General features: G+C 55.5%; 2 protein-coding genes across 3 annotated transcripts; one reads left to right on the forward strand and one right to left on the reverse strand.

Moving 5' to 3' along the window:
- Positions 1-826: 826 nt before the first annotated feature.
- On the forward strand, positions 827-7,078 carry Tmem54 (transmembrane protein 54). Its single transcript, XM_037202950.1, has 6 exons — positions 827-1,032; positions 3,562-3,755; positions 5,814-5,873; positions 5,967-6,155; positions 6,247-6,381; positions 6,754-7,078. The coding sequence occupies exons 1-6, from the start codon at positions 1,017-1,019 to the stop codon at positions 6,826-6,828; spliced, it is 669 nt and encodes a 222-aa protein (XP_037058845.1). The 5' UTR covers positions 827-1,016; the 3' UTR covers positions 6,829-7,078.
- Positions 7,025-16,327, reverse strand: Hpca (hippocalcin). Of its 2 annotated transcripts, none has more exons than XM_028855823.2 (4): positions 16,242-16,327; positions 13,530-13,928; positions 8,085-8,190; positions 7,025-7,972 (listed from the first exon to the last, which is right to left on the reverse strand). In XM_028855823.2, exons 2-4 carry the CDS (start codon positions 13,905-13,907, stop codon positions 7,875-7,877), a joined length of 582 nt encoding a protein of 193 aa, XP_028711656.1. In that variant the 5' UTR covers positions 13,908-13,928; positions 16,242-16,327; the 3' UTR covers positions 7,025-7,874. The 2 variants fall into 2 exon arrangements, with proteins under 2 accessions (XP_028711656.1, XP_028711659.1); XM_028855826.2 differs by lacking the exon at positions 16,242-16,327 and adding an exon at positions 15,174-15,264.
- Positions 16,328-22,055: the final 5,728 nt, after the last annotated feature.

Here is a 22,055-nt window from a genome sequence, read left to right on the forward strand (position 1 = left end):
TGTGTATTATATGCAATAGTATGTCAGTGCCATTTGGGGCTCCAGTGGAGGTCAGAGGACAACTTTCAGGGGTCAGTTCTCTCCTTCCATCACGTGGGTCCTGGGGACGGAACTCGGGTCATCAGGCAGTGGCCAGGGACTTTACTGGCTGGGTCATCTCATCGGTCCCTGCAGTTTCTTCCTCTCCTCTCCTCTCCCTCCTCCCTCTCCTCTCCTCTCCTCCCCTCCCCTCTCCTCCCTCCCCCCCCCCCCCCCCCCTCCCCTCCCCTCCCTCCTCTCTCTTCTCTTCTCGCTCTCTCTTTCTGTGTTTTCCTGTATCAGAGGACAAGAATTATTATCATTGTTTTCCAAGGAGAAAACAAAGACATCTACCACACACACACACACCACCACCACCACCACCACCATCACCACCACCAAGACAGGAAGAAAAAGCCCCTGCCCAACATGGAAGACCAGATAGAGACCCGGGGCATTCTTCACCAGCGAAAGGAAGGCCCCGGGAGGGAAAGTGATCGGTCTGAAGTCACACAACCGATTAAAGGCAGACCCTGGTCCTCCCGGCACCGCGTTCACCACCCACGGCTGCCCCTGCTTTCTCCCAGTTTTCATCCTGAAGGTTTTTTTCCGCCCAGGTGCCCCTCGGGTCGTGATGATCGCTGCGGACACACTTACATCATCACCCCGAAGCACGGGCAATGGTGACTCTTTGGAGCCTCGATTTCCATCGGTGGAAATGGGCGTGCGAGAGAGAACGAGGGCGACTTGGCGCCGGGCACCTGGCTCGGCGGCAGGGGCGGGGCTGTGACTCAGCCGCACCGTCCCGGGGTCGCCCAGCCGGTCCGACCGGCCTCGGCAGCGCGCGCGGGGCGCCGGGCTGGGCGGCGCGAGGGGTGCAGGGAAGGGAGGCCGCCGGGTGCCTGCTCCGCCGGCGGGAAGAGGAGCGCAGGCCACGGGTGAGCAGGATGGCAGCGAGACCCCGCTGACGCCGGCTGGGGCCACTGGCCGGGAGCGACATGTGTCTGCGCATAGGTGAGCTGGGGCTCACGGGAGACCCATTCCTGGGGGGGGACCCAACCCGAAGCCAGGCCGCCTGCTCCATCCCTCCCTGCCTCACGTCCTGGCCTGCGGCAGGTCACTTTACCCTCAGCCTCAGTTTCCCCCAGCAGTAAGATGGCGGTGGGGTGACAAGTGGCCAGGTTTTATTTGCTTTTCCCGTGCGAGCTAGGCAAGTGCTCTTCCAGGGAGCTAAACACCATTCCCAAAGTTTCAAGACCGCGAAGTTACTCGGGACTAGTCTGGAACTCAGTACTTAGCTCACTCTCACTTTGAACTCTGCATCCTCCTGCCTCATCCTCCTAAGTAGCTGGGACTCCAGGTTAGTGCCACTGAGGCCCAGCTCTGACTAAGCTTCGTTTTCATGTGGCTGGTGGCACCTCCACCTCTTGGCTCTATTTTCCTTTCTAAGGGGTGAAACCAGGCTCCCGGACCGCAGAGAAGGGATGTAGATAGGGATCCGGGCAGATCTTATCTGTCGCCATACCCCAGCCTTACCAAAGGTCCCATTTCCGTACCCTCCTCTCACCCTCCAGGGTAAAGGGAAAGGCCTCAGATCGCCAGCAGAATAGACTGGCTCGGCCCTCTCCCGCTCCCTGGGCAAACCCTGCTGTTTGGGGTCTAAGGAGTTCCCAGTCTTCAGCACACACGGCTTGTTTCCCTTTGTAAAACGGGGAGAGTCGTACCCGCCTCTTGACCAGGATGAAGTTGGCTCCTGATAAGAAAGGCTTAGCACTATGCCAACCACATCGCCCAATGGGAACTGAGAAATGAAGCCAACTACCTTCTGACCAGCCCCCAGGCACAACCCTGGCCTCCTGTTTGACCAAAGCCTTGGTCCAGAGATGGGGCTGTTTTTGAGCCCAGCCCAAGCCCTGGAGTATCTGGGTTGCTCCTGGCTGATGGGTGGGTGGATGGAATGGGAGGATGGGGTGGGACGCGGTAGGCCCCTGGAACAAGGCTGCAATCCCTCTTCCTGTTTGGCCAGCTCTTCATCTTCACAAGGCCATTCCGGTTCCTGGTCTGTCCTCTGCTGCTCTGCCAACCCTCTAGGGGGGAGCTCAGAGGCCAGTCAGGCCGGCCCCTCCTGGGTTAGTGCATGGAGAATCCAGAGCCCAGAGGGGAGGAGGGCCTGGTCCCAGGTCCACGGTGAGTCTGTGACTGTCTTCACAGGCTTCTCCTTGCTCCCTAAAATTGTGCTTGCTCTCTCTCTCTCTCTCTCTCTCTCTCTCTCTCTCTCTCTCTCTCTCTCCTACTGAGTTTAATTAGGGTTGCTTACAGGAATATGAGGGAGTTTTTTTACTGGAACATAGGCAACTTACCAGTGGCTATATCACTGAAGAAAAAGAAAAAAAAAAAAAAAAATATATATATATATATATATATATATATATATATATTATATATATAGAGAGAGAGAGAGAGAGAGAGAGAGAGAGAGAAACTCACTGTGTAACCTATGCTAGCCCTGAATTGGCAGGAATCCTCCTGCCTCAGTCTCCTGAATACGAGGATTATGAGCCACCACTCCAGGCCCCTGCAGTCAATTGCCCAGAGAACGTCCAGCTTAACGATTCTCCCCACATCCGTTTCTTGCTTTCATTCAGCAACGCAGAGGGAACAGGGTCAAACCTCTCTCCCACCGTGGGGAAACTGAGGTTTAGCAGGGATCCCTAAGTCAGAGCCACTGGGAAGGCTCTGCTTGGTTGGGAGGATCGACCACACTCCTGTTTCACAGAGCTGACTAACCTGAGGGCACCCGAGGGTCTAGGCAGCCATGAGGCAGGGTTAGCAGCCGTGGGAGGTGGTGTGGTGGAGAGCACTCGGGGCGGGAGGAGGGGCTTCCTGCTCTTCCGATGTGGTAGAACTTGGCACTTGGCCACTCCGAAATTGTATTTGTTGCCAATCTCCCTTCTGGTCCCAGGCTCCGTTTAGCGGCCCCTGCACAGAGAGTCCCCAGGGACTTCCCCATCCACCCAGGGACCTTGTCCACACTGAGAGACAAGGTCTCTTTTCCTCTCCAGGAGAGAAGTGGAGACTTTCCGGCTCTCAACAGGTTTCATTCAGCAGCTGTGTGTTAAGTACCATGTGTACCAGTCTCCACTCCTGGACTGCCTACTGAGCACGGCCTGTCTCCTGCCCGGTACACTGTGGGCTCCTTGAGGCCTGGACTTGTAGGTACCCTAGTGTCTGAGAAGCAGGCACCCAGGAAACGTCTATGTATGGGACAGAATGAATGAATGAATGAATGAATGAATGAATGAATGGCTCAGTGGGAGGATCATGTTGGATCCCTGCTAGTCACAATTCAGTAGTTAACAGGGACAGCTTTGTGTGCCACCTGTGTCTTTTTCCAACCTTAGAATCTGAGGACTTTCAAAAACCACCTGTGAAGTGTTAGAGACAAAGAAACAGGGATCTCGGATGAGCCAAAGCCCAGGTAGAACTTTGTTCCTCTGTCCGGCAAGAAGAGCCTCACGGTGACCCTGACACGTGTCCCCACAGGTGGCCTGAATGTGGGTGAGTTCCGGAAGGTGCTGATGAAGACCGGGCTCGTGCTGGTGGTGCTGGGTCACGTCAGCTTCATTGCAGCCGCTGTACTCCATGGCACCATGCTGCGCTTCGTGGCCGCCGCCCGTGACGCCGTGGTTCTACAGTACTGCGTGGTGGACATCCTCTCTGTCACCTCTGCCATTGTGGTATGGCCTGGCTGGGAGGCCCTCAGGAGGGAGGGACTCGGTCTCAACCAGAGTCCCAAGCACTAACCCTAGTAACCGTCTACCAACTGGGCAGGCACGCAAACTCTCTCTGCCTCAGTTCTGTAAAATGGGGTGGTGAGAGTGTAGCCGGCCTGCAGAGGTTCCTAGTGGGTAGCTGAGGTCGTCCACAGAAGGTTCAACTTAGGGCCTGGCACACGGCTAGACTGAACGGCTGTGACAAATATTCCCGGCCTGGTGACAGAGTAGGAATGAACATCCGCTTAGCTAGGGAGGATCCAGAAAGGTTTCAGGGAAGTGCAGACCTCGGAGCTGGGTATTAATGGATGAGTAGGAGTTCCCAACGGACTGTAATTATCAACCCAGGTATGTGGCATGTTGGGGCTGGCAGGCAGAAAGGCATGCCAGGGTGGCATTCCATGTTTCAACTGTGGCAGGTGCAAATGTCTGGAGCTGGGAACGGCCGAGGTCTGCTCTAGAGACACTGAGCCAAACAGGTAGGCGGGAGGTTAGTGATAGAATGGGTCTACACGAACTAATGGACAAGCAGCAGCCATGTGATACCTGGACACCTGCCCCTTCGATGGGTGCATAACGAAAGAGCCTGGCTTATAAACCTCTTCTCTGCCCGTCCGCTAAGGCAGCTGCAGACTTGGGGATAATGTCCTCAGCTCCGGGAGACCTGCTGACTCCTGACTAGGATTTTTCTCCGTGTGCTGGTCTCTGCCTGCTGGCCTCCGGGCGTGGTAACCCAGGCTCTGACCTGTAGATGCTCCAACAAACAGCAGGAACAGTGCTGTCCTATGTCCCAATCAGGGTCTGTTTTGCTCAGCAGCCATATGAAGAAGCCACCGGCAGTGGCCAGCCCAGGGTCAGGAGGCTCTAGGCTGGACCACTTCACTATGGCTTTCCTTTCCCCAGGAAATCCTCAGCTGCCCATGCCTGGGGGGGGGGGTTCACCCCACTTCCTGCTGATGGGATGCCTTCCTGTGAGGTCATCCTGCAGAGAGGACTGAGACCAGAGACGTTGGGGCTTTTTGTTGTGGCTGCACAGTGAATTAACATTACCGCCATAGGTGTCCGTTACAGAGAGTGAACTTATCAAGGTAGATAGGATAAATGGAGCTAGTGATCTGGGGAGCAGCCACTGGGCTGAACAGTGGAGGTCCTGTCTCTGGGGGTCGAGGGGCATTGCGATGCAGGAGCAAGAAAGGTGTTCTTGGAGGGGATGGTCTGTGGGTAGCCGCACACAGCTGTGATTGGGTGCCCATATCCAATGTGATGAGGGAAGACCGTGGCCCAGGGTAGACTAGAGAGGGCCAGGAATAGGTCATCAAGAGCCAGGGATAACTTCAGATGCTCCTAGGGGGTTCTTTGTCTTTTGTGGTACTGGGGATTGAATCCCGACTTCACAGATGCTAGGCAAGCGTTCTGTTCCCAAGCTCCATCCTCAGCCCCTCTTAGAGATTCTGAGTCCTGTTCATCATGTGTCCGTCTGTCTAAGATGGGGCTTCACTAAGGTGGGCTGGCCTCCTTCCGTGCCCGCCTCATATGGCTGCTGAACAACTCACTACACTTCACTACCCAGTCCTGGCTGAACTGGAACTTTTAATGTAAACCAGGCTGGCTTTGAACTTGCAACTCCTCTGTACTGGGAATATAGGCATGTCACTATGCCCGACTCCTGGTTTGATATCATTTTCATTTTAGTTCCTTGTTAGTGGAATGGGTTTCTTCCAAAGTCTTTTCCATCCCAAGGAGCGGTGCCCCGTGCGTCCCATGGCCTAGCCCCTGGCACGTGCCTGCAAACAGGCTGCACAGGACCCTGTTGGAGATGCACAGCTTTAGGCAGTGGGGAGCCCTGGAAGGTTGTAGGCAATGGGTGATGATCGGGAAGCGAAGCCCCTCTGGAGCACAGGGTGGGAGTGAGGACTGCAGTAATAAGGAAGACATCAGTGGACCTTTATCCGAGCGTGGGTCGGACCCCGCGAGCTCTCTGCTCCAGCATTACCGTCCGGGCTGATTCACACGTCCCCACAGGTCATCATCTCGGGAATTGCAGCTGTCATCTTCTCACGCTACCTCCCCAGCACCCCCTTGGTATGTGGCACCTCCTCAGGCGGGACTGCGGGCTGGGAAGGGGGGACTTGGCCCCCTTGGGGCCAAGCACTGACCAGTGCTCTCCATACCTAGCGCTGGACCGTGTTTAGCTTGAGCGTGGTCTGTGCGCTCCTCTCTCTGGCCTGCGCCCTTGGACTCCTGGCCTCCATCGCGGTGACTTTTGCCACCCAGGGCCGGGCACTACTGGCAGCCTGTACTTACGACAGCCCTGAACTCCCAACGCTGGCACCTGACTGTCCTTTTGACCCTACTCGAATTTACGTGAGTGCCTCAGCCTTGGGAAGGGGGCTGGGAAGGGCTCTTGGAATCCACCTGCACCCCTAAGTCGATGCTTGGGCCTCTGTACCCTTAGAGCTCTAGCCTGTGCCTCTGGGCCATCTCTCTGATGTTCTGTGTGGCGGAGAGTGTGGCGGCTGTGCGCTGCGCCCAGCTCGTGCATCGGCTGCTGGAACTGAGGCCCTGGTGGGGGAAAAGCTGCCACCACACGGTGAGTCCCCTCCATAGTCCTGGGAAGTCCCTGCTGGGATCCCCGGCTGGTCAGCCCCACCCGCCTCTGACGAGGGCCTCAGATAACCGGGGCGGAAGTTTGCTCACGACCACCAAAGGGCTCCCAAGTCCAGGGAGACCAGATCTGCCAGCTAAGTCACACGGCTATGTCTGGCTCTCCCACTCTTGGGAAGCAAGAGTCTGGGGTGCTTAAACAGGAGACACTCAGGGGTCTGGCCTGTCTTGAGTGATAGCGATGTCCTCTCCCGTGCCCCAGAAGCCCCTAGTCCTCCCTGCCCCCAGTTTGGGGATGTCCTGGAGATAGAGAGCGCAGTCCAGACCCAGTGAAACGAACAGGTTTCTGTGTCTGCAGATGCAAACGAGCCCAGAGCTCCTGGACGGCCATGACCTCCTGAGCTGTACCAGCTCTGTGCAGCTGACCATCTGACACCTGGGGGCGGGGCCGTGGCTACTGAAGCACATGACCGAGCCTGGACCTGTGATAAAGCCTGCACTGACCAGTGCCCAGGGAGCCATGGAAGCCTAGGTGGATCCAGGACCCCCCAGAACAGGCCGAAGATGGCTCAGTGGACCCCTGGGGACCTGGGAGGAGGCTTTGAATGTTCTCCCTGGCCACCCAGCACTCCGCACTGAAACAAGACTTTATTTTGAAGTTATTAAAAAGAACAGAGATGCTCCGTGTGCTGCATGCAGAGGGAGGTGAGGGCTTTGCCAGGGGCCTGCGCTTCTTTCCCACACAGAACGCTGTGGAGGGGCCATGCCCGTGTGTGTGTGTGTGTGTGTGTGTGTGTGTGTGTGTGTGTGTGTGTGTGTGTGTGTGTGTGTGTGTGTGTGGCCTGCGTGTGTGAGGGTGGGAGGGTGAAATACAGAATACAGAGGGGTTAAGTCTGTGGTCATTCCAATGCTAAGAGGCAGGCTGGGTTTGGGGACCCCCAGTTGGAATCCTGGGAGATCTTTTTTTTAACCATGGCCTCCAGTCAGCAAGAGCTGGGACAGGAACCGTTCTTCTGCAGGGAAGTAGATCGGGGAATTTCCTCCAAGCCCCAGGAATCCTCCATGTCTCCCCACCAAACCAAAAGACTCTTCACCTCCCCACCTCTCTCCAGGCTGAGGGCCACCCGAGGGGAACCTCCCCCCACCCCACCCCGCGTTGTGGAAGGGCCTCGGGGCTGTGGGTGGGTGGAAGGTGACCCAGCTGTCTGAATAAGGAATACAGAGCGGGGACAGACCACACCAGAGTCATCTCCGTCCCACTCAGGGAGATTCTGTCTCTAGGGCCGTGGATGCTAACGGCTGTCTTATTAAGCCCCTTCCTTGCAGGGTTCGCTTCTCCAGAGGGCGCCCCCTCCACAGTGCAGACCCCAGAAGGGGGTCCCCAGTCTGGCCCCCAGCCTGGATAGACACGAGGGAGAGGAAGCGGAGGGCCGGAGGGCCGGTGAAGGCAGGGAGGCGGCGAGCTGGTTCCTCCCCAGCTCAGAACTGGGAGGCGCTGCTGGGGTCGCACTGGAGCAGGCGCACGATCGATGGGTCGCTTTTGGCCCCGCGGATGAACTCCTCCAGCGACAGCTTGCCTGCGGGGCGAAAGGGAGGGAGGGCTGTTGGTGAGGAGGAGAAGGCGGCCACGAAGCCGGGCAGGTGGTGCGGGAGAGGGAAGAAGGGAAGCCGCCCATCCCCGACACTCACCGTCATTGTTTGTGTCCATTTGGCGGAAGATTTTCTCAGTCCTCTTTTCCGGGGTCGATTCGTCCTCAGGCATCTTCATCACGGACGAAACCATCTTGTAAATGGCCTATGGGGGGGTGGGGGTCAGGGTCGGGAGGGGAGAGAGCATCAGGGAGTGAGAAGAGCTGGCTTAAGCTCCCATCCCGATCTCTGCCTATGAACATCGCAAGGTCGTGCTCCTCTGGCCATGGAGGAGGGAAGGAAAGTCTGGAAAAGGCTTCCTAGAAGAGGGGTAACTGAAGAGTGCGCTGGGCCGGGTCCCTTGGAGGGCCAGATGGGAATTGCTGATAGAGATGAACAAAGGCACTGCAATCTGCATGCTCCAGGTGGATGCCAAGAATTTGGGGGTGCACAGAGTCAAGAGAGATGTTGGAGGACATCGGAGCCCAGATATCAAAGTGCCCAGAACGCCAGGGTGTACGTTTGGGGATAAGGGCTGAGTTAGCGCTCTCAGTGACCGGCAGGGGGCGCTGAACTGGGGGAGATGACGCTGGGCTGCGCGGCGGTCTGTGGCCGGCAGGGGGCGCAGAACGTCAAGGCAAGCTGGGACTCAGAAGGGGCAGGAACATTATGCAAACGAATGCAAATGAGCACCTGCCACCCGGCCAGGGACAGCCTGAGCTCTGCTGGGCTGAGGGTGGCAGCTGCCACGTGTAGGTAGGTGCTCCAGAGGCAACACGAAGGAGTTTCGGAGCTAAATGTTCAGAGCATGTAGTGCTCGGCCTGTGGGATGGGCTATGTGTCTGCTCCCTGGAGCTCAAAGACCAGTCACCTCAAACTTCCAACTTTTTCCGGAGTGATGCCTCCTCCCAGAAACTTCCTTTCTTCCCCGTGCCATAACCCCCTTCCGTCCAGCTTTGTCTCCGCACTACTCTGGTCTAGCCTCTTTCCTTCTGATTTGTTCCACACGCTGCCTCTGACCGCTCTTCGCAAATACAAATCTCCACTACTATGTCCCTAAACCAGCAGGCCGCCCCCTCGCTCCCAGCACACACAGGCCTCCCTCGAGGCCCACAGTGCACCAGTTCCTTAAGGATGCTGCCTCCCACTCTTCCTCGGGGTTCAGTCTACAATGCTTTCCTAGCAAGATCATCCCTGATCCAGCTGGGGTCAGGGCACATCGGCTGCACAGAGCCTCCTGGGCTTCTCCTTTGAGGACACCTCCCAGGAAGTAATTAACTCCTTAGAGGATTGTGCCAACTTCCCACCATTCAGATAAGAACAGTGACTCCAGCTACTTCTAAGATTCCCAGTACAGTGCCTCGGCACACGGCAGGGAACTCCGTTTCAAGGCCGTCGCCACCCCCCACCCCTCTCCGTACCAAGTCCAAACCATTTGCTTTTGTCATTCAAGATACTTCGCAAGCTGTCTAATGCTGGCCTTGCCACCACCAGGCCTCGCTGGAGGGGTAATTCTGCCACAACTGAACACTCCTGGGCCTTTCAGATTCCTTAGCATTCACAGACTCTGGCTGGAATAATATGAGCTACCATTTATCAGGCAAGCACTATGTGCCAGGTCCTATGTGCAGGAGTTTTGTTTTGTTTTTTTTTTTCTTTCTTTCTTTTTCTTGTTTTGTTTTTGTTTGGTTGACTTGTTTTGTTTTTTGAGGCAGGATTTCTCTACATAGTCCTGGCTGTCCTAGAACTCACTCTGTAGACCAGGCTGGCCTCAAACTCAGGGACCCCCCACCTCTTTCTCCTGAGACCAGATATGTATGCCTCGGTACCTGGCATACAGGCAGGATTTCTAAACTGTACACCAGCTCAGAAAAGCAGGTATCAAATCTCCCTTCTTCCTGGATAAGAAAGCGAGGCTTGGGAAGGGAATTGATGGAAGGTACTAGACCAGGGCCTGCTCCCTCTTATCTGCTAGGTGGGTGCTTGGGCAGTTTGGAGTGATGGACAACAGGAGCTCTGGAGTGACAGCCTGTCCATTCTGCACCGGCTGTGTACCCTTGGATAGGAATTCGGCCTCTGTGAACGCCAGTCTCCATCTGTAAAATGGAGTATTGTGTCTCTCTCATCAAGTTTGTCAAGCACAGCGGTTCTCAACCTTCCTGATGCGGCGACCCTTTAATACAGTTCCTTGTGCTGTGGTGACCCCCCCAAGCAAAAAGTTATTCTTGTTGCTACTTCATAACTGTAATTTTACTGCTGTTATGAATTGTAATGTAAATTTTTTATAATGTAAATTGTAATGTAAATGTTTTCTGATGGTCTTAGAAGACTCCTGTGAAAGACTCACTCAATGCCCCCCCAAAGGGTCGCAACCCACAGGTTGAGAACCACTGCTCTAGAGGATTAAATAAGGTAGAAAAATGCAACTGTGGCTGCCTGGTGTAAGTGGTCGCTAGACATCAGCTTCGACTGTCATCATTCATGTATGTGACCTCTGCTTTTTCAGTCCTCTGGACTCCCAGATGTTACTTTTAAATACCTGTCTCTGACCTCATCAGTGTGGCCTGTGCCTCAATCTTGCCTACCAGAGTAGGAGCCCCAAGAAGCACACACTGCCTCTTCCCTGTCGCTGTGCCACCAGCCAGGGTAGGGCTGGGACGGGAGAACTGACAGTGACTTAGAGAGTGGCCATTCTCCTCGTGACAATCCTTCTAATTAATTAATTAGATTAGATTAATTAGATTAAGTCTGGATTGCTCGCCCAGAGTTTCACTCGAGCCTACTTGTCATTAATCAGGCCCTGGGGTTCACAGAGCTCTGTCTGCACCAGCTGTCTGGAGCCTCGGGACTGTCATAGAGGAAGTCCGGGTCGAGAAGGCAGAAGCTGGTAAAAGAAGATCCAGGGGTCCTTAAGGAACGGGCTAGCTTAACCACTGCGCTGAGTGTGGTGGCTTCAGCCAGGCTGAGATTTACCAATGTACAAGTGGGAAAATAGGAGCATCTCTCTGAATTTGTGGGTCTCCATCAGACCCCTAAATGATCCTCCACCACCACCTTGACCCTTCCAGCAGGGAACCCCAGAGTTCCCCATCACCCTGCCTCCAAAGAGGAGCTTGTGGTTCACAGGTTTCTGGGACCAACACTGAGGCAACAAGCTATTGGCATAGGGAACACATCACTTCCCAAGGCAGCCATTCCATTCAAGCTAGAGGCTGAGAGCCACATCCTCAGCAAGAGAGGGAGCCAGTGGGTTGGATGAATTGGAGCAGATATCAGTCCATGAAGCAGGGGGCTGGAAGGGAAGGATGCAGGGGTGCAGGAAGGGGGCCTCGTGCAAAGCTACGTGGCAACTCTTCTCAAGACACGTCTTGGGGATGCTTACAAGGCCATTGTGGCCAGGGCAGAAGATGTATGGAGAAAGAATGGCTGACAGTCACTAACATTCGCTGAGTACCAAGCGCCTACAAAGCCCTCGTTGGAGCTACCATCCCTCTTGATCTCTGTGAGAGCTTTTGGAAGTAGGGGCTTGACACCCCCACATACATGATCACACATTGCTGGCAAAAAAAAAAAAAATGCTGCAAGGCTCAGAGGAACAGCGTGGCTCTTGCCAGCCGGTAGACGGCTTTCTGCTGTGACTCAACAGGTAAAGGTACTCGCTGCCAAAGCTGACAACCTTAGTTCGATCCCTGTGATCTGCACATGGAAGAAGAGAATCGATTCCCAAAAGTTTTCCTCTGACCTCCCCATGTGTGCTACGGCATGAGCAGACACACACAAATAAATATAATAAAAACTGTTTAAAAGCCAGCCAGGGCTAGAGAGAGAGAGAGAGAGAGAGAGAGAGAGAGAGAGAGAGAGAGAGAGAGACCCTGTCTAAAAACAAATGTTTAAAGTGGGCAAGGAGCAGGGTGGATAAAATTAAATCATAGCACTGACCGCCTTCAATGCTGAGGGACTGGCTTTTTTGAAATAAGTCTAATGTGTTTCATACTTAAATTTGTACTAAGAAAAGACATGCATGACAAGTCTCTAAATCGCCTCATGCAACCAGCATCCCTGCCTCGCTCCAGTTTTGTAGATGAGCAACCCAAGAGCTAAAGCCAGTCCGGAATTGGAAGCCTCGTCTCCTGCGTAGAAGCTCAGAGCCTTCACAAAAGGAAAGCATCTTGGAGTGGTGGCCAGCCTGGGCTCAGTCCCACTTCCAGACGTCAAGCAAGTTGCTCTGGCTGCCTAATGATGCACTCAGCTCAGGGGTCTAAGTACCTCATGAAGTACTGGCTCTGGTGGCACTTCTATCAATTAGTAAGGAGACGGTCGGGTATCCAGATGGCCTGTGAACATTGGAGCCAGGTGGCCCGCCCACAGGCTGTGAGGTCTCCAGCAAGTGCCTTCTTCCGAAGCGTGTTTCCTCCTCAGTAAATGAGGATCAATAAAACAGTACTTGTGGGCTGGGGATGAGGATCCCTAACAAGCACAAAATCTGCATTTGATCTGAACAATGCAAACAGATGAATGAGTGAATGAATGAATGAATGAATGAAGAATGGGCATAACTAGTCATGGAGACACACACTTGTGACCCTATGGCTCAGGGGCTAAGGCAGGAGGATCACGAGTTCAAAGTCAGTCTGAGCTACATAGAGAGACCTGTCTCCAACCAAACCAAACCAAATATAACTTGTCTAAATCAGAAACAGCAAGATGGGGAACTATTCCAAATTAAACCCAAACAACAAAGAGGGTCATAGTGGCATGTGCCTTTAATCCCAGCGCTGGGGATGCAGAGGCAGGAGGGTCTCTGTGAGCTGGAGACCATCCTGGACTACAAAGTGAGTTCCAGGCCAGCCAGAGCTACACAGTGAGACGCTGTCTCTAAATAAATATGATTAGCAAAATAGGACAACAAAATTCAATGTAGGATCTCAGACCAGGACAGGGGGGAAAATGCTATGGAGAACATTCTGAAGAGAGTAGACAGTGGCCTAGGATCTGTTTCTATGTCAAATGTCTGAACTTGGATAATTGTGCTGTGGGTTATGTAAGAGAATCTCTTATTCTTAGGAAATGCATCCTTTACCTGAGGGGTAAAGGGTCAAGGCTGAAAACAACCCGAAAACATAGCACACAGGCAGGGATAAGCAATGCCAGGAAACTCTAGCTGGTGAATGTGGGCTAAGGATGCATGGGAACTTCCTCAGCTTTTCTTTCTTTCCTTTGTTATTGTTGGGTTGGCAGGGGAGGAGAGAGTTTCCTATTGTCCAGGCTGGCCTCAAACTCATTTGGCAGCCAAAGCTGGCTTTGAACTCCTGACCCTCCTGCCTCTAACTCCACAGCAAGTTTTAGCTTTCGGCTTTTCTTTGGAAAAATCGTCTCCTTCTAAAGGGTTTGGGGAGTGGGATGGGAAGAAGAACCCCAGCCACTACTCGCGGACCAGGGGTGCTAAGAGGTTAAAAAGGGTGTTGGGAGCCCGCGGCTGAGCAGCCGGTGGCTGGAGCGGCCCACCTGCACAATCTCCAGCATTTCCTCCCGGCTGATGTAGCCGTTACCGTCCAGGTCGTACATGCTGAAGGCCCACATGAGCTTCTGCTCCAGGCGGCCACGCGAGGTCACGCTCAGCGCGATGATGAACTCCCGGAAGTCGATGGTGCCGTCGCTGTTGGTGTCGAAGGTGCGGAAGACGTGCTCGGCGAACTTGGAGGCGTCGCCATAGGGGAAGAAGTTGGCGTAGATCTTCTTGAACTCGTCGACGTTGAGGATGCCAGTAGGGCAGTCCTTGAGGAAGCCCTTGTACCACTCCTGCAGCTCCAGCTCCGAGAACTCCGTGTTCTCCCGCAGATCCTGCAGCATCTCCGGCCGCAGTTTGCTGTTCTGCTTGCCCATGGCAGACGAGCCGAGTCCCACCTGGGTGCCCCCCAAAGGAGGTGAAGGGACAGAGAGCAATAGTTTTGTCCTTTCGGTCACTTGACACCACTCCAGAAGGGCCCTCAGACACAAAACACCCCAAACTCTCGTTTGACCCAAGAAGAGAGAGGTGGACCCCAGATCACACAACCTGCACCCTGCTCTGGGGCACGCTTGTCTGGAGAGCAGCCCGGGGAAGAGGAAGGGGCCAGCGCACACTCGCTGACACGTTCTGGCTGTCTGTGTTAAGCCTATTCACAAGTGCACATTTTTCACCCTCCCAAGGGGAAATCTGGGGATTAGCTCCATTTTCCAGAACGGAGCTCAGAAAAGTGAGATGATCTGCTTCAGGTCACAAGGCCACTAGAGGGTAGAGCAGACCCCCAGAGTTTCCTAGAAGGGTACAGAAAACCTTCTGTCCCTCCTGTGTACCTGCTGCCCTCTCATGGCTTCCCAGATACCTGCTGACCCCACAAGGCTGCTCCTGTACCACAACACTGTCAGGTTCTCTTCCGGAAGACATGCTCAACAAGAGGCATTAATCTGGACCCCAGAGTCAATCACCTGAGTTCAAATCCCCGCTCTCCCTCTTACCAGCTGTGTGCCTGGGACAATTTCCTTAAACTCTCTGTCTCGGCTGCAAAGTGGGTTTAATAATAGTCCTTACTTCATAGGGTTATTGAGGGAATTAAATTAGTTAATACGTGTGAGCACTTAGAACCATGGCTGAGTAGGCAGGTGCTACATACATGTTAAGTGAGTCAAAATGACTCGCATGTACCCAGACTCCACAAAAGTCAGGCATGACATGCAAGTGCATGTCCCCAGCACACACATCAGGCCACACAGATCACCAAATGCTCTGGCTAGGTTCTATGCCACTCACCTACCATCCCATACCACACATGGGTCGCCCTGCCACCACACACAACAAGCCCGCTGCCCCACAACTCACACGCACTGACACATGGCACCACGCACAACTCCCATACACTGTGCATCAAGACACACCAGCCCACGACCCCACATGTCTCACACATGCCATCAGACGCCAACTCGCATGCTGACACCTCTCACATGGGCAGCGGCACGTGGGACCTTCAGGTACCCGTCTCATTTGTCTTTTTATACCCGGGGTGCTGCCAGGTCCCCGGGAGAGGGAGCTGCAGCCCTTCCCAGACCCGCGGAGGACTCTTTTTCTTGGAGAGCCCTACCCAGCCCACCCAAACCTTCCGCAACACTCACCTTTTATCTGGCTCGAAAGGTCCCCTCAGGGCAGGGATGAAAGTGTGGGGCTGAGGACGAGCTATGGAGGGGAGCAGCCAGAAAGGCAGTCCTAGGCACAGATGTAGGGGTGTGTGCAAGGGGCTCCTGAGGTTGAAGATAACCAGTAAGACAGGGTGAAGAGGGCTCCTTGTGCATGAAGGTAGATGAAGCTCTGTGTACATGTATGTGGGTGCATGTTGAAGGTGTGTGCGCCCATATGATGTGAGTCCTGGGTTCTGCACCGAGGCTGTCTGCCTGTGCGTTTCTGTGCATGTCTGCATGTGAATTCTACATGCGTGTTGAGCGGGTATGCACCTGTCACAAAGAGAAGAATGTACCCGGGATCGTGAGGGGACCTATGTCTGCCCTCAGCAGTGTGTCACGCATGTCCCTGTAAGTTGGTGCCCACCCACCCCCCTTTCTAGATCAGCCTTTTCTGCCCCAGGCTGAGGAGCCACAGAACAAGTGTGTGGGAAGGGACTGAGGAAATGCGCAGGGCTGAGCAGGGGAGCGTGTCCCTTACTCCCCTCCTCAAGGTCCAAGGAACTGGGTCAGCGGGGCGGGGGCAGAGCGATGCGCTGGGCAGGAGCGCTCCTCCAGGTGCCCCTTCCTCCCGGCCACTCTGGGCACTGCCTCTGTCTGCTGGAAGAAGGGTCTTCTTTTCTCCCCAAAGACCCCCGGTGCCCAAAATAGGAGGAACCTCACAGCTGGATCCGAGAAACCCGCCCTGGCATCCCCTCCAAACCTCCCCCGGCTCCGGCCCTGAGCCCCCGCCTCCATCCTTCCCGCACTGGGCGCGAGGTCCCTCCTGGAGGGGGCGCCCGGGACGGACGGCGCGCGACTCCCGGGAGCCGGCCACTCGGCGGTCAGGACCCTGGAGAGCGCCGCGCGATTCCCCCGAGGCAGTCCCGGGCTGGCGGCGCCACGGGTGGGAGGAATCCCGCGAGGCACGGGGAGGAGCGGGCTGGGGAGCCCTGGACGTGGGTTCCTGACTCCGGAGCTGCCCTCCCCGCATCCCCGGCCCCGGCTGGAGCGGCCCCCACTCACCCAGCGACGCCGAGACACCGACTGCGCAGAGAAGGCGGCGCTGCTGCGGCGCGCGGCGGCAGAGGCGGCCGGAGGGGCGGGCGGGACTGCGAGGGAGACGCCCCGCAGCGTTGGCCCGGAGCCCCTCCCCTGGGGGGGTCCCCACCGGCAGCTAGGCTCCGCCCCCGCCCCCGCCCGGGAGAGGGAACGGGACGCCCTCACTGCCCCGGGCCCCCTCTCTCGGGAGCACCCCACCGTAGGAAGATCGGGACCCCCAGTTCTGCAGGTCGACTCGGGGAGACCAAGGAAAGAGGCAGATCAGTGCCCAGGGACCGCTCTCCTAAACCGGGAACAATCCGGGGCAGCGCCACCCGATTCCTCCCCACCCCTACCTGGGCGCGGGGCCGCCTGTCGCTCCGAGGGCGGAATCCGATAGGCGCCCTCACTGCCCCCGCGCCTCAACTCCGGAGCCAGCTGAACTGGGGGTTCTTTGGAGAGGTGGGAGCGCCCATTCCCCAGTCTCGAGGTCTTCCAGGGGCCAGACACGCCCCCTGCCTACCTCCGCCTCAGAGCACGCCCCCTCTCCAGCCTACTACTCCGGATGTCATCCCCCACCCTCTCCAAGAATTAATCCCACCTCCTACCATCAATGTACCTCAATCTTCCCAGTACCCCTCCATGCAAGGCATCCTCTCCTCCCCCAGCCTCCGCGGGTGCAGGCCTGTGACCTGAGAGTGCAGCACCTCGTCTCCACCTGGGGAGGTGGGGCGGGTTTCTGAAGTGGGTAGGCCTCTTGTCTACATTCAGGACAGCTGCTCTCTAGAGACCCCGACCCGGGCACAGCTTCTGCCTGCCAGGGAGCTGCACCCTCCCTCCTCCAGCCCTGGTAGCAACCCCTCCAGCTTCAATTCGGTCCTTTCTCCATCTCTCGGATGTGGACCTTACTGTGTTCTACATTGCCGATGAGGAAACTGAGAACTAGAAGGGTTAATTGCTTTTTCCAGTGTCTACCAGCTAGTGAGTGACTTGAATTCAAGAGCTCTCATTCATCCCTTTCAAAAATATTTTCCAAGCATCGCTTCTGCACACCACACTGTTCCGGACCGTCGGGTTGCAATCATGCAGAAGAAACAATGATGGAACATACACGGTCAGCTCTGTGGTGTGTTAGATAAGCAATGTGAAGGAAGCTTGGGAGAGCAGCAGATGGAGAGCAATGGCCACTTCAGATTGCATTCCAGGTGAGACCAGAAGTCTCTGTTGTGTTCAACAGAGCGGGTCTGACTTCCACGCAGCAGCTCACCGGAGCTTTATGTCAAGAGAAGAGGGGTCGAGCGAGGAGCCTGGTTTCTGGACCCCCTTAGAAGGCAGAGTTGACAGCATTCGTCGCTTCCTGGACGGTTCTTCTCAGGGTGCTCTCTCTACCTGTAGATCAGATAGATCATCCTGGCTGCCCCAGACACCAGACAAAGCTCCCCATCTAGGTGCCTAGGGCAGGCCTCTCAGGACGTCCAGCCTTCACTCTTGCGCTTGGAGGAAAAGAGGGGGTGTACATTGACAGAGCTGGAGAGCCAGACCCGGATGGAATAGGGACAGCTGGGCCCTTGGGAACACCGGCTCCACTGTGTGCCTTGGCTCTTGTGTTGGGACCCCCAGTGGAGGCGTGAGAGACGCCAGATGAACGTGGGTGGTTCCCAGCTGCCTCCTTCAGGAAGACCTGCAGGCTGATAGGGATTAGGGAAGTGCTTAGCCCCCACCCCAGACCCCTCCAATGACAACCTCCCTCCCCTCCCCCTGGTGGGTCCCAAAAGACAGCCATGCTTGGGACATGGAGAGGAGCCAAGCCCAGAGTCATCCCCTGTTCCCCACCACTTCTTTCCCCTCTTTTCTGCCTGAAGCTGGAATCTCCTAACATGGCTTGATTTCTCTTCTCCATTCTTGGGTGCAAGGTCTCCGTGTACCCCTGTTTCCTCCAGACTGACTCTTGGCTCGGGCACAGGTTCAGTTGGCTCTCGTGCTTTTCTTCTTTGGGAAGGTGATTCTGGAACCTTCCCTCAGCACCCCTGTCTGCACCTGCCTCCCCAGGGGTGTGCTTCCGAGGGCAGGACCGAGTCTGCTCATCCAGGGCATCTGCTTTCTTTGCCTGTTTCTGTATGTCAGTGAGCGCCTCTGAAAGCAGAGACTGGGCCCTCCTGGGAGCTGCTGGCTACTGGCACCAGCCACCTCTGCCTTCCCAAGAGCCATCGCAGCACTGAACGGGCTCTTGAGCCAAAGAGGAGGCCTAGGGGCTCCCCACACTCTAAAAGACCCCGGGTCCAAGACAAGTGTCCTGCAGTATAGTTCAGAAAAGGCAGCAGAGGGGTTGCTGCTTGGGAAGCCTGGGTCCCTCCCTTCTTTGGGCAGGTGGCATGACAAAGTGTCCCTGGAGCCTTGGGTTTGCCTTCATTGAAGGCCTGATGTGTGCATGCGCAGGTTCTTGCTGCTGATCCCCTCTCACTCAGAGGGAGGTGTCCGGGAGGGAGGAAGGGAGGAATACCCTGAGGTAGGGCCAGGAGAGGTGGGACAGGGCGACAGGTAGTCCATGAGAGAATAAGAACGCCTCCAGAGCAGAGAAATGTGACGGGGGCGTCAGAAACCAGGACGGTTATCCTAGTCTACCACGCTGCCAGGACATCACTTATCTCCTGTGCACCTACTGTGTGCAGAGTGCCCTGCCTAGAATGCTCCATCTCATGATCCATGGTCCTGAGGATCTCTGATATTATCACCATTTTTTTTTTTAACAGAGGTGGAGACCGAGGCTCAGGGAGTTGAAGTCTCCACCCTGAGGTACATCAGCAATGAATCACACTTGAACCCAGCTCTGCATGACTCAGGATCTGCCACCCCACTCTGGAGGCCGCTCAGTGAAGTGGGCAGGTCTGGCCCTTCTCTAGCCCACTCAGAAGACCGACCCAACCCCCATTCCACGTCTCTTGGGTCCCCAACGGTTTGGAAAATCCTGATGAAAGCAGATGGTGAGGACAGATGGAGGGGAACGCATCTCGGGGCTGCGTTACACAAACAAACATTGATAAAGTGATTAAAACCTCAAGCCACCCCTTTCCAGAAAGCCCTGCCCACCCAGCTTGGAGCACAGTGAGCTGTGAAGCGGGGTCCGGGGGCCTCCCGAATGCCCTGGGTCTCAACCTTATTAATCCCAGTCTCTGCCAGCTTCCCTTGATGCCAGGGACCACCCCCGGACCAGAGCCCAGGGTGGTAGAGTGCCAGGAGCACAGCCCGGGAGGGGGCGGGGCAGGCCTGGCAGTTCCCCAGGGAGCTGGCCATGAGGAAGGAATAGCTGGGGAGGGGTGGGAAGTCCAAGGTTCTGGGGTTGCAGGCCTGAAATCAGGGCCAGAAGGGTAGGGGTGGGGATGCCGGAGCTGGGGTCTCTCTGGGGAAGCCTCACTGGCCATGGGGGACTCCGTTGGCCCAGGTCACACAGCAGCCCAGCTGCCCACAGAGCGAACTGAATCCTGGGCCTCGAACAGTTAGTGATTTGCTTCGCTCCTCTGTGGAGGGAGACAGTGTCAGTGTGAGCCTGGGAAGGGTGGCTGTGAGGGTGAGGAGCAGCCCAGCCACACACGGTGCCTAGGTACCCCACACACGGCGCAAGCACCTAGGTACCTGCACAGAGTACCAAGGTAACAAGAGGCTTGGACTGGCTGATCCAGCGGCGCTCTACGGAGCAGAGGTTTGGATCTGGCATCCTACTGCAACGTCCTATAGTTATTGGGCTCAGCAGTAGAGAGATGGCTGCCTTGACCCCCCAAGAAGAACAGAGTTGCTGTGCCAAGGCAGCTGAAGCCAGTGTCAGGGCCCCAGATGACAGCATCTCCTCTTCAGACCTGCATTCAAATCCTGCATTGGCCCTTTTCCTAGAGGCAGAAAGCCGGCAAAAATAGCCCTCTGACCTTCTGGTTCCTCCTCTTTGAAACCAACATTTCCAGCTGCTTCCTGGACTGGCTCCCAGAAGCCCACAGACACCCCCGACTCAAGCCAGCCAGCAACCAGCTCACCGCCTTCCCCTCCTGCTTGCCAGGTCTCTGGGTCCTCCTCCACCCGCAGCAAGCAAGCCCGAGACCCCAGCACATCCAGGACCCTCTCTCTGGCTGCTCTTGTGTCTGCTGCCTCCCCAAGTCCAGCTCATTCTACAAGAGTGGCAGGGTCTCCGCTTGCCTTTCCCCTCGCTTCTGGCCAGGGCTGCCTCAGAGCCCTGCTCTGGCCTTCTCACAGCTCCCCTGCTGGGATCAGTTTCTCTAAATCTGATTAGAGACCGCACTGCTGAATAACCTCCCATGGCTCCTGCTGTCTTCCAGGGGAAAGGGACATCTGAGGCTCACACACCCACACCCTCCCACCAGCTCTTTTAACTCCTTGCCAGTTCAGCACCTCTGTACCTCGTGACCAGCCCCCCCACCCAGCATGAAGGAGTTCCTGGCCCTCTCCCAACCCTAATCTCTGCACATGGGACTGGATCTAGATGGGGGTGGCTGGAGTGACTCTGGCAGCTGGGGACTCCTCATCCCAGCCAACTCTTGTCCAATACCATAATTGCTCTTCCCGCCGCCGCTGCTGCCTCCGGGGGAAGCTACTCTCAGCTGGAAGCCACAGTGTGACAGTCCTTTGCCTGAGGTCACTCAGCTGGGCCCGCTGTCCCCCAGTCACAGCTTCAGACAGCTAAAACCCTGGGATCATCCTGAGGCAGTTCCTGGCCTGGGCACTCTATCTTCCCATCCTTCGAGTCCGCCTGCTGTATCTCAGGCTGGCTCCCAGTCTTCTTAGGGCCACAGCAAAGTAATCGTCACTTATGGAAAGTGGGGTGGAGACAGGAAGCTGTTTCCTCTAATCCTTTTTCTTTTCCTTGAGACAGGTTCTCACTATGTAGCCCAGACTGAACTCATTGTAATCCTCCTGCCTTAGTCTCTTAAATCCTGGGATTATAAGCTTGTGCCATCAAGTCCAGCTTTTCTACCCCTTGTAACTCTATACACATTTCTGTAGGGGTGACTTATAACCCATGTGCTGAACATAGCAGATCTCAGTCAAGATCTAATGAATCAAGTGCTGGTATTATTCTGAGACAGGGTCTCACTGTGTGGTTCTGGCTGTCCTGGAATTCACTATGGAGACCAGGCTGGCCTCGAACTCACAGAGATGCGCCTGCCTCTGCCTCCTGAGTGCTGGAATTAAAGGTGTGTACCATCACGCCTGGCTAAGGTTGTTGTTATTGTTTTGTTGGTTTGTCTTCTAAGTTTTAAAATTTATGTGGTTTGTATGTGTGTGATATGTGTGGTGTGTGTGTATAATGCATATGAGCCAGTGTACATGTGGAGGCCGGAGGACAACTTTGTGGGCCTGGCACTCCCTCTCTACCTTTACATAGGTTCCAGGGATTATCATCAGGCTTGTACAACAATCCAGTCTGCACGGAATGGTGGTGCATGCCTGGAATCCCAGCACTCAGAGGTGCAGGCAAGAGAATCCTTTACCACACAATGAATTCTAGCCCAAGCTGAGCTACATGAGACCTTGACTCAAAAACAGTTAAGAGTATGGTTGGGGATGTAATTCAGTGGTGGCACGTTTGATTAATGCGCCTGAGATCCTAGCTTCAACCCGCAGCACTGGGGGGTGGGGGTGGGTGTCAACGCATCAAGCTTTTTTTTTTTTTTTTTTCTTTTTGAGACAGGGTTTCTCTGTGTAGCTTTGTGCCTTTCCTGGAACTCACTCTGTAGACCAGGCTGGCCTCGAACTCACAGCGATCCGCCTGGCTCTGCCTCCCAAGTGCTGGGA

This window comes from Peromyscus leucopus, chromosome 2 (assembly GCF_004664715.2).
Source record: "Peromyscus leucopus breed LL Stock chromosome 2, UCI_PerLeu_2.1, whole genome shotgun sequence".
Classification (NCBI taxonomy): domain Eukaryota; kingdom Metazoa; phylum Chordata; class Mammalia; order Rodentia; family Cricetidae; genus Peromyscus; species Peromyscus leucopus.

What these genes read in the sequence shown, in the direction of transcription:
- Tmem54 (XM_037202950.1), top strand. An exon ending in ACCTCCCCAGCACCCCCTTG is followed by an intron (nt 5,874 to 5,966) that starts GTATGTGGCACC and finishes CTCCATACCTAG; the next exon opens with CGCTGGACCGTGTTTAGCTT. An exon ending in TTGACCCTACTCGAATTTAC is followed by an intron (nt 6,156 to 6,246) that starts GTGAGTGCCTCA and finishes CTGTACCCTTAG; the next exon opens with AGCTCTAGCCTGTGCCTCTG.
- Hpca (XM_028855823.2), bottom strand. Translation starts at nt 13,907, where the DNA reads ATGGGCAAGCAGAACAGCAAACTGCGGCCGGAGATGCTGCAGGATCTG. An exon ending in AAATGCTGGAGATTGTGCAG is followed by an intron (nt 8,191 to 13,529) that starts GTGGGCCGCTCC and finishes ACCCCCCCATAG; the next exon opens with GCCATTTACAAGATGGTTTC. An exon ending in AATGGACACAAACAATGACG is followed by an intron (nt 7,973 to 8,084) that starts GTGAGTGTCGGG and finishes TTCGCCCCGCAG; the next exon opens with GCAAGCTGTCGCTGGAGGAG.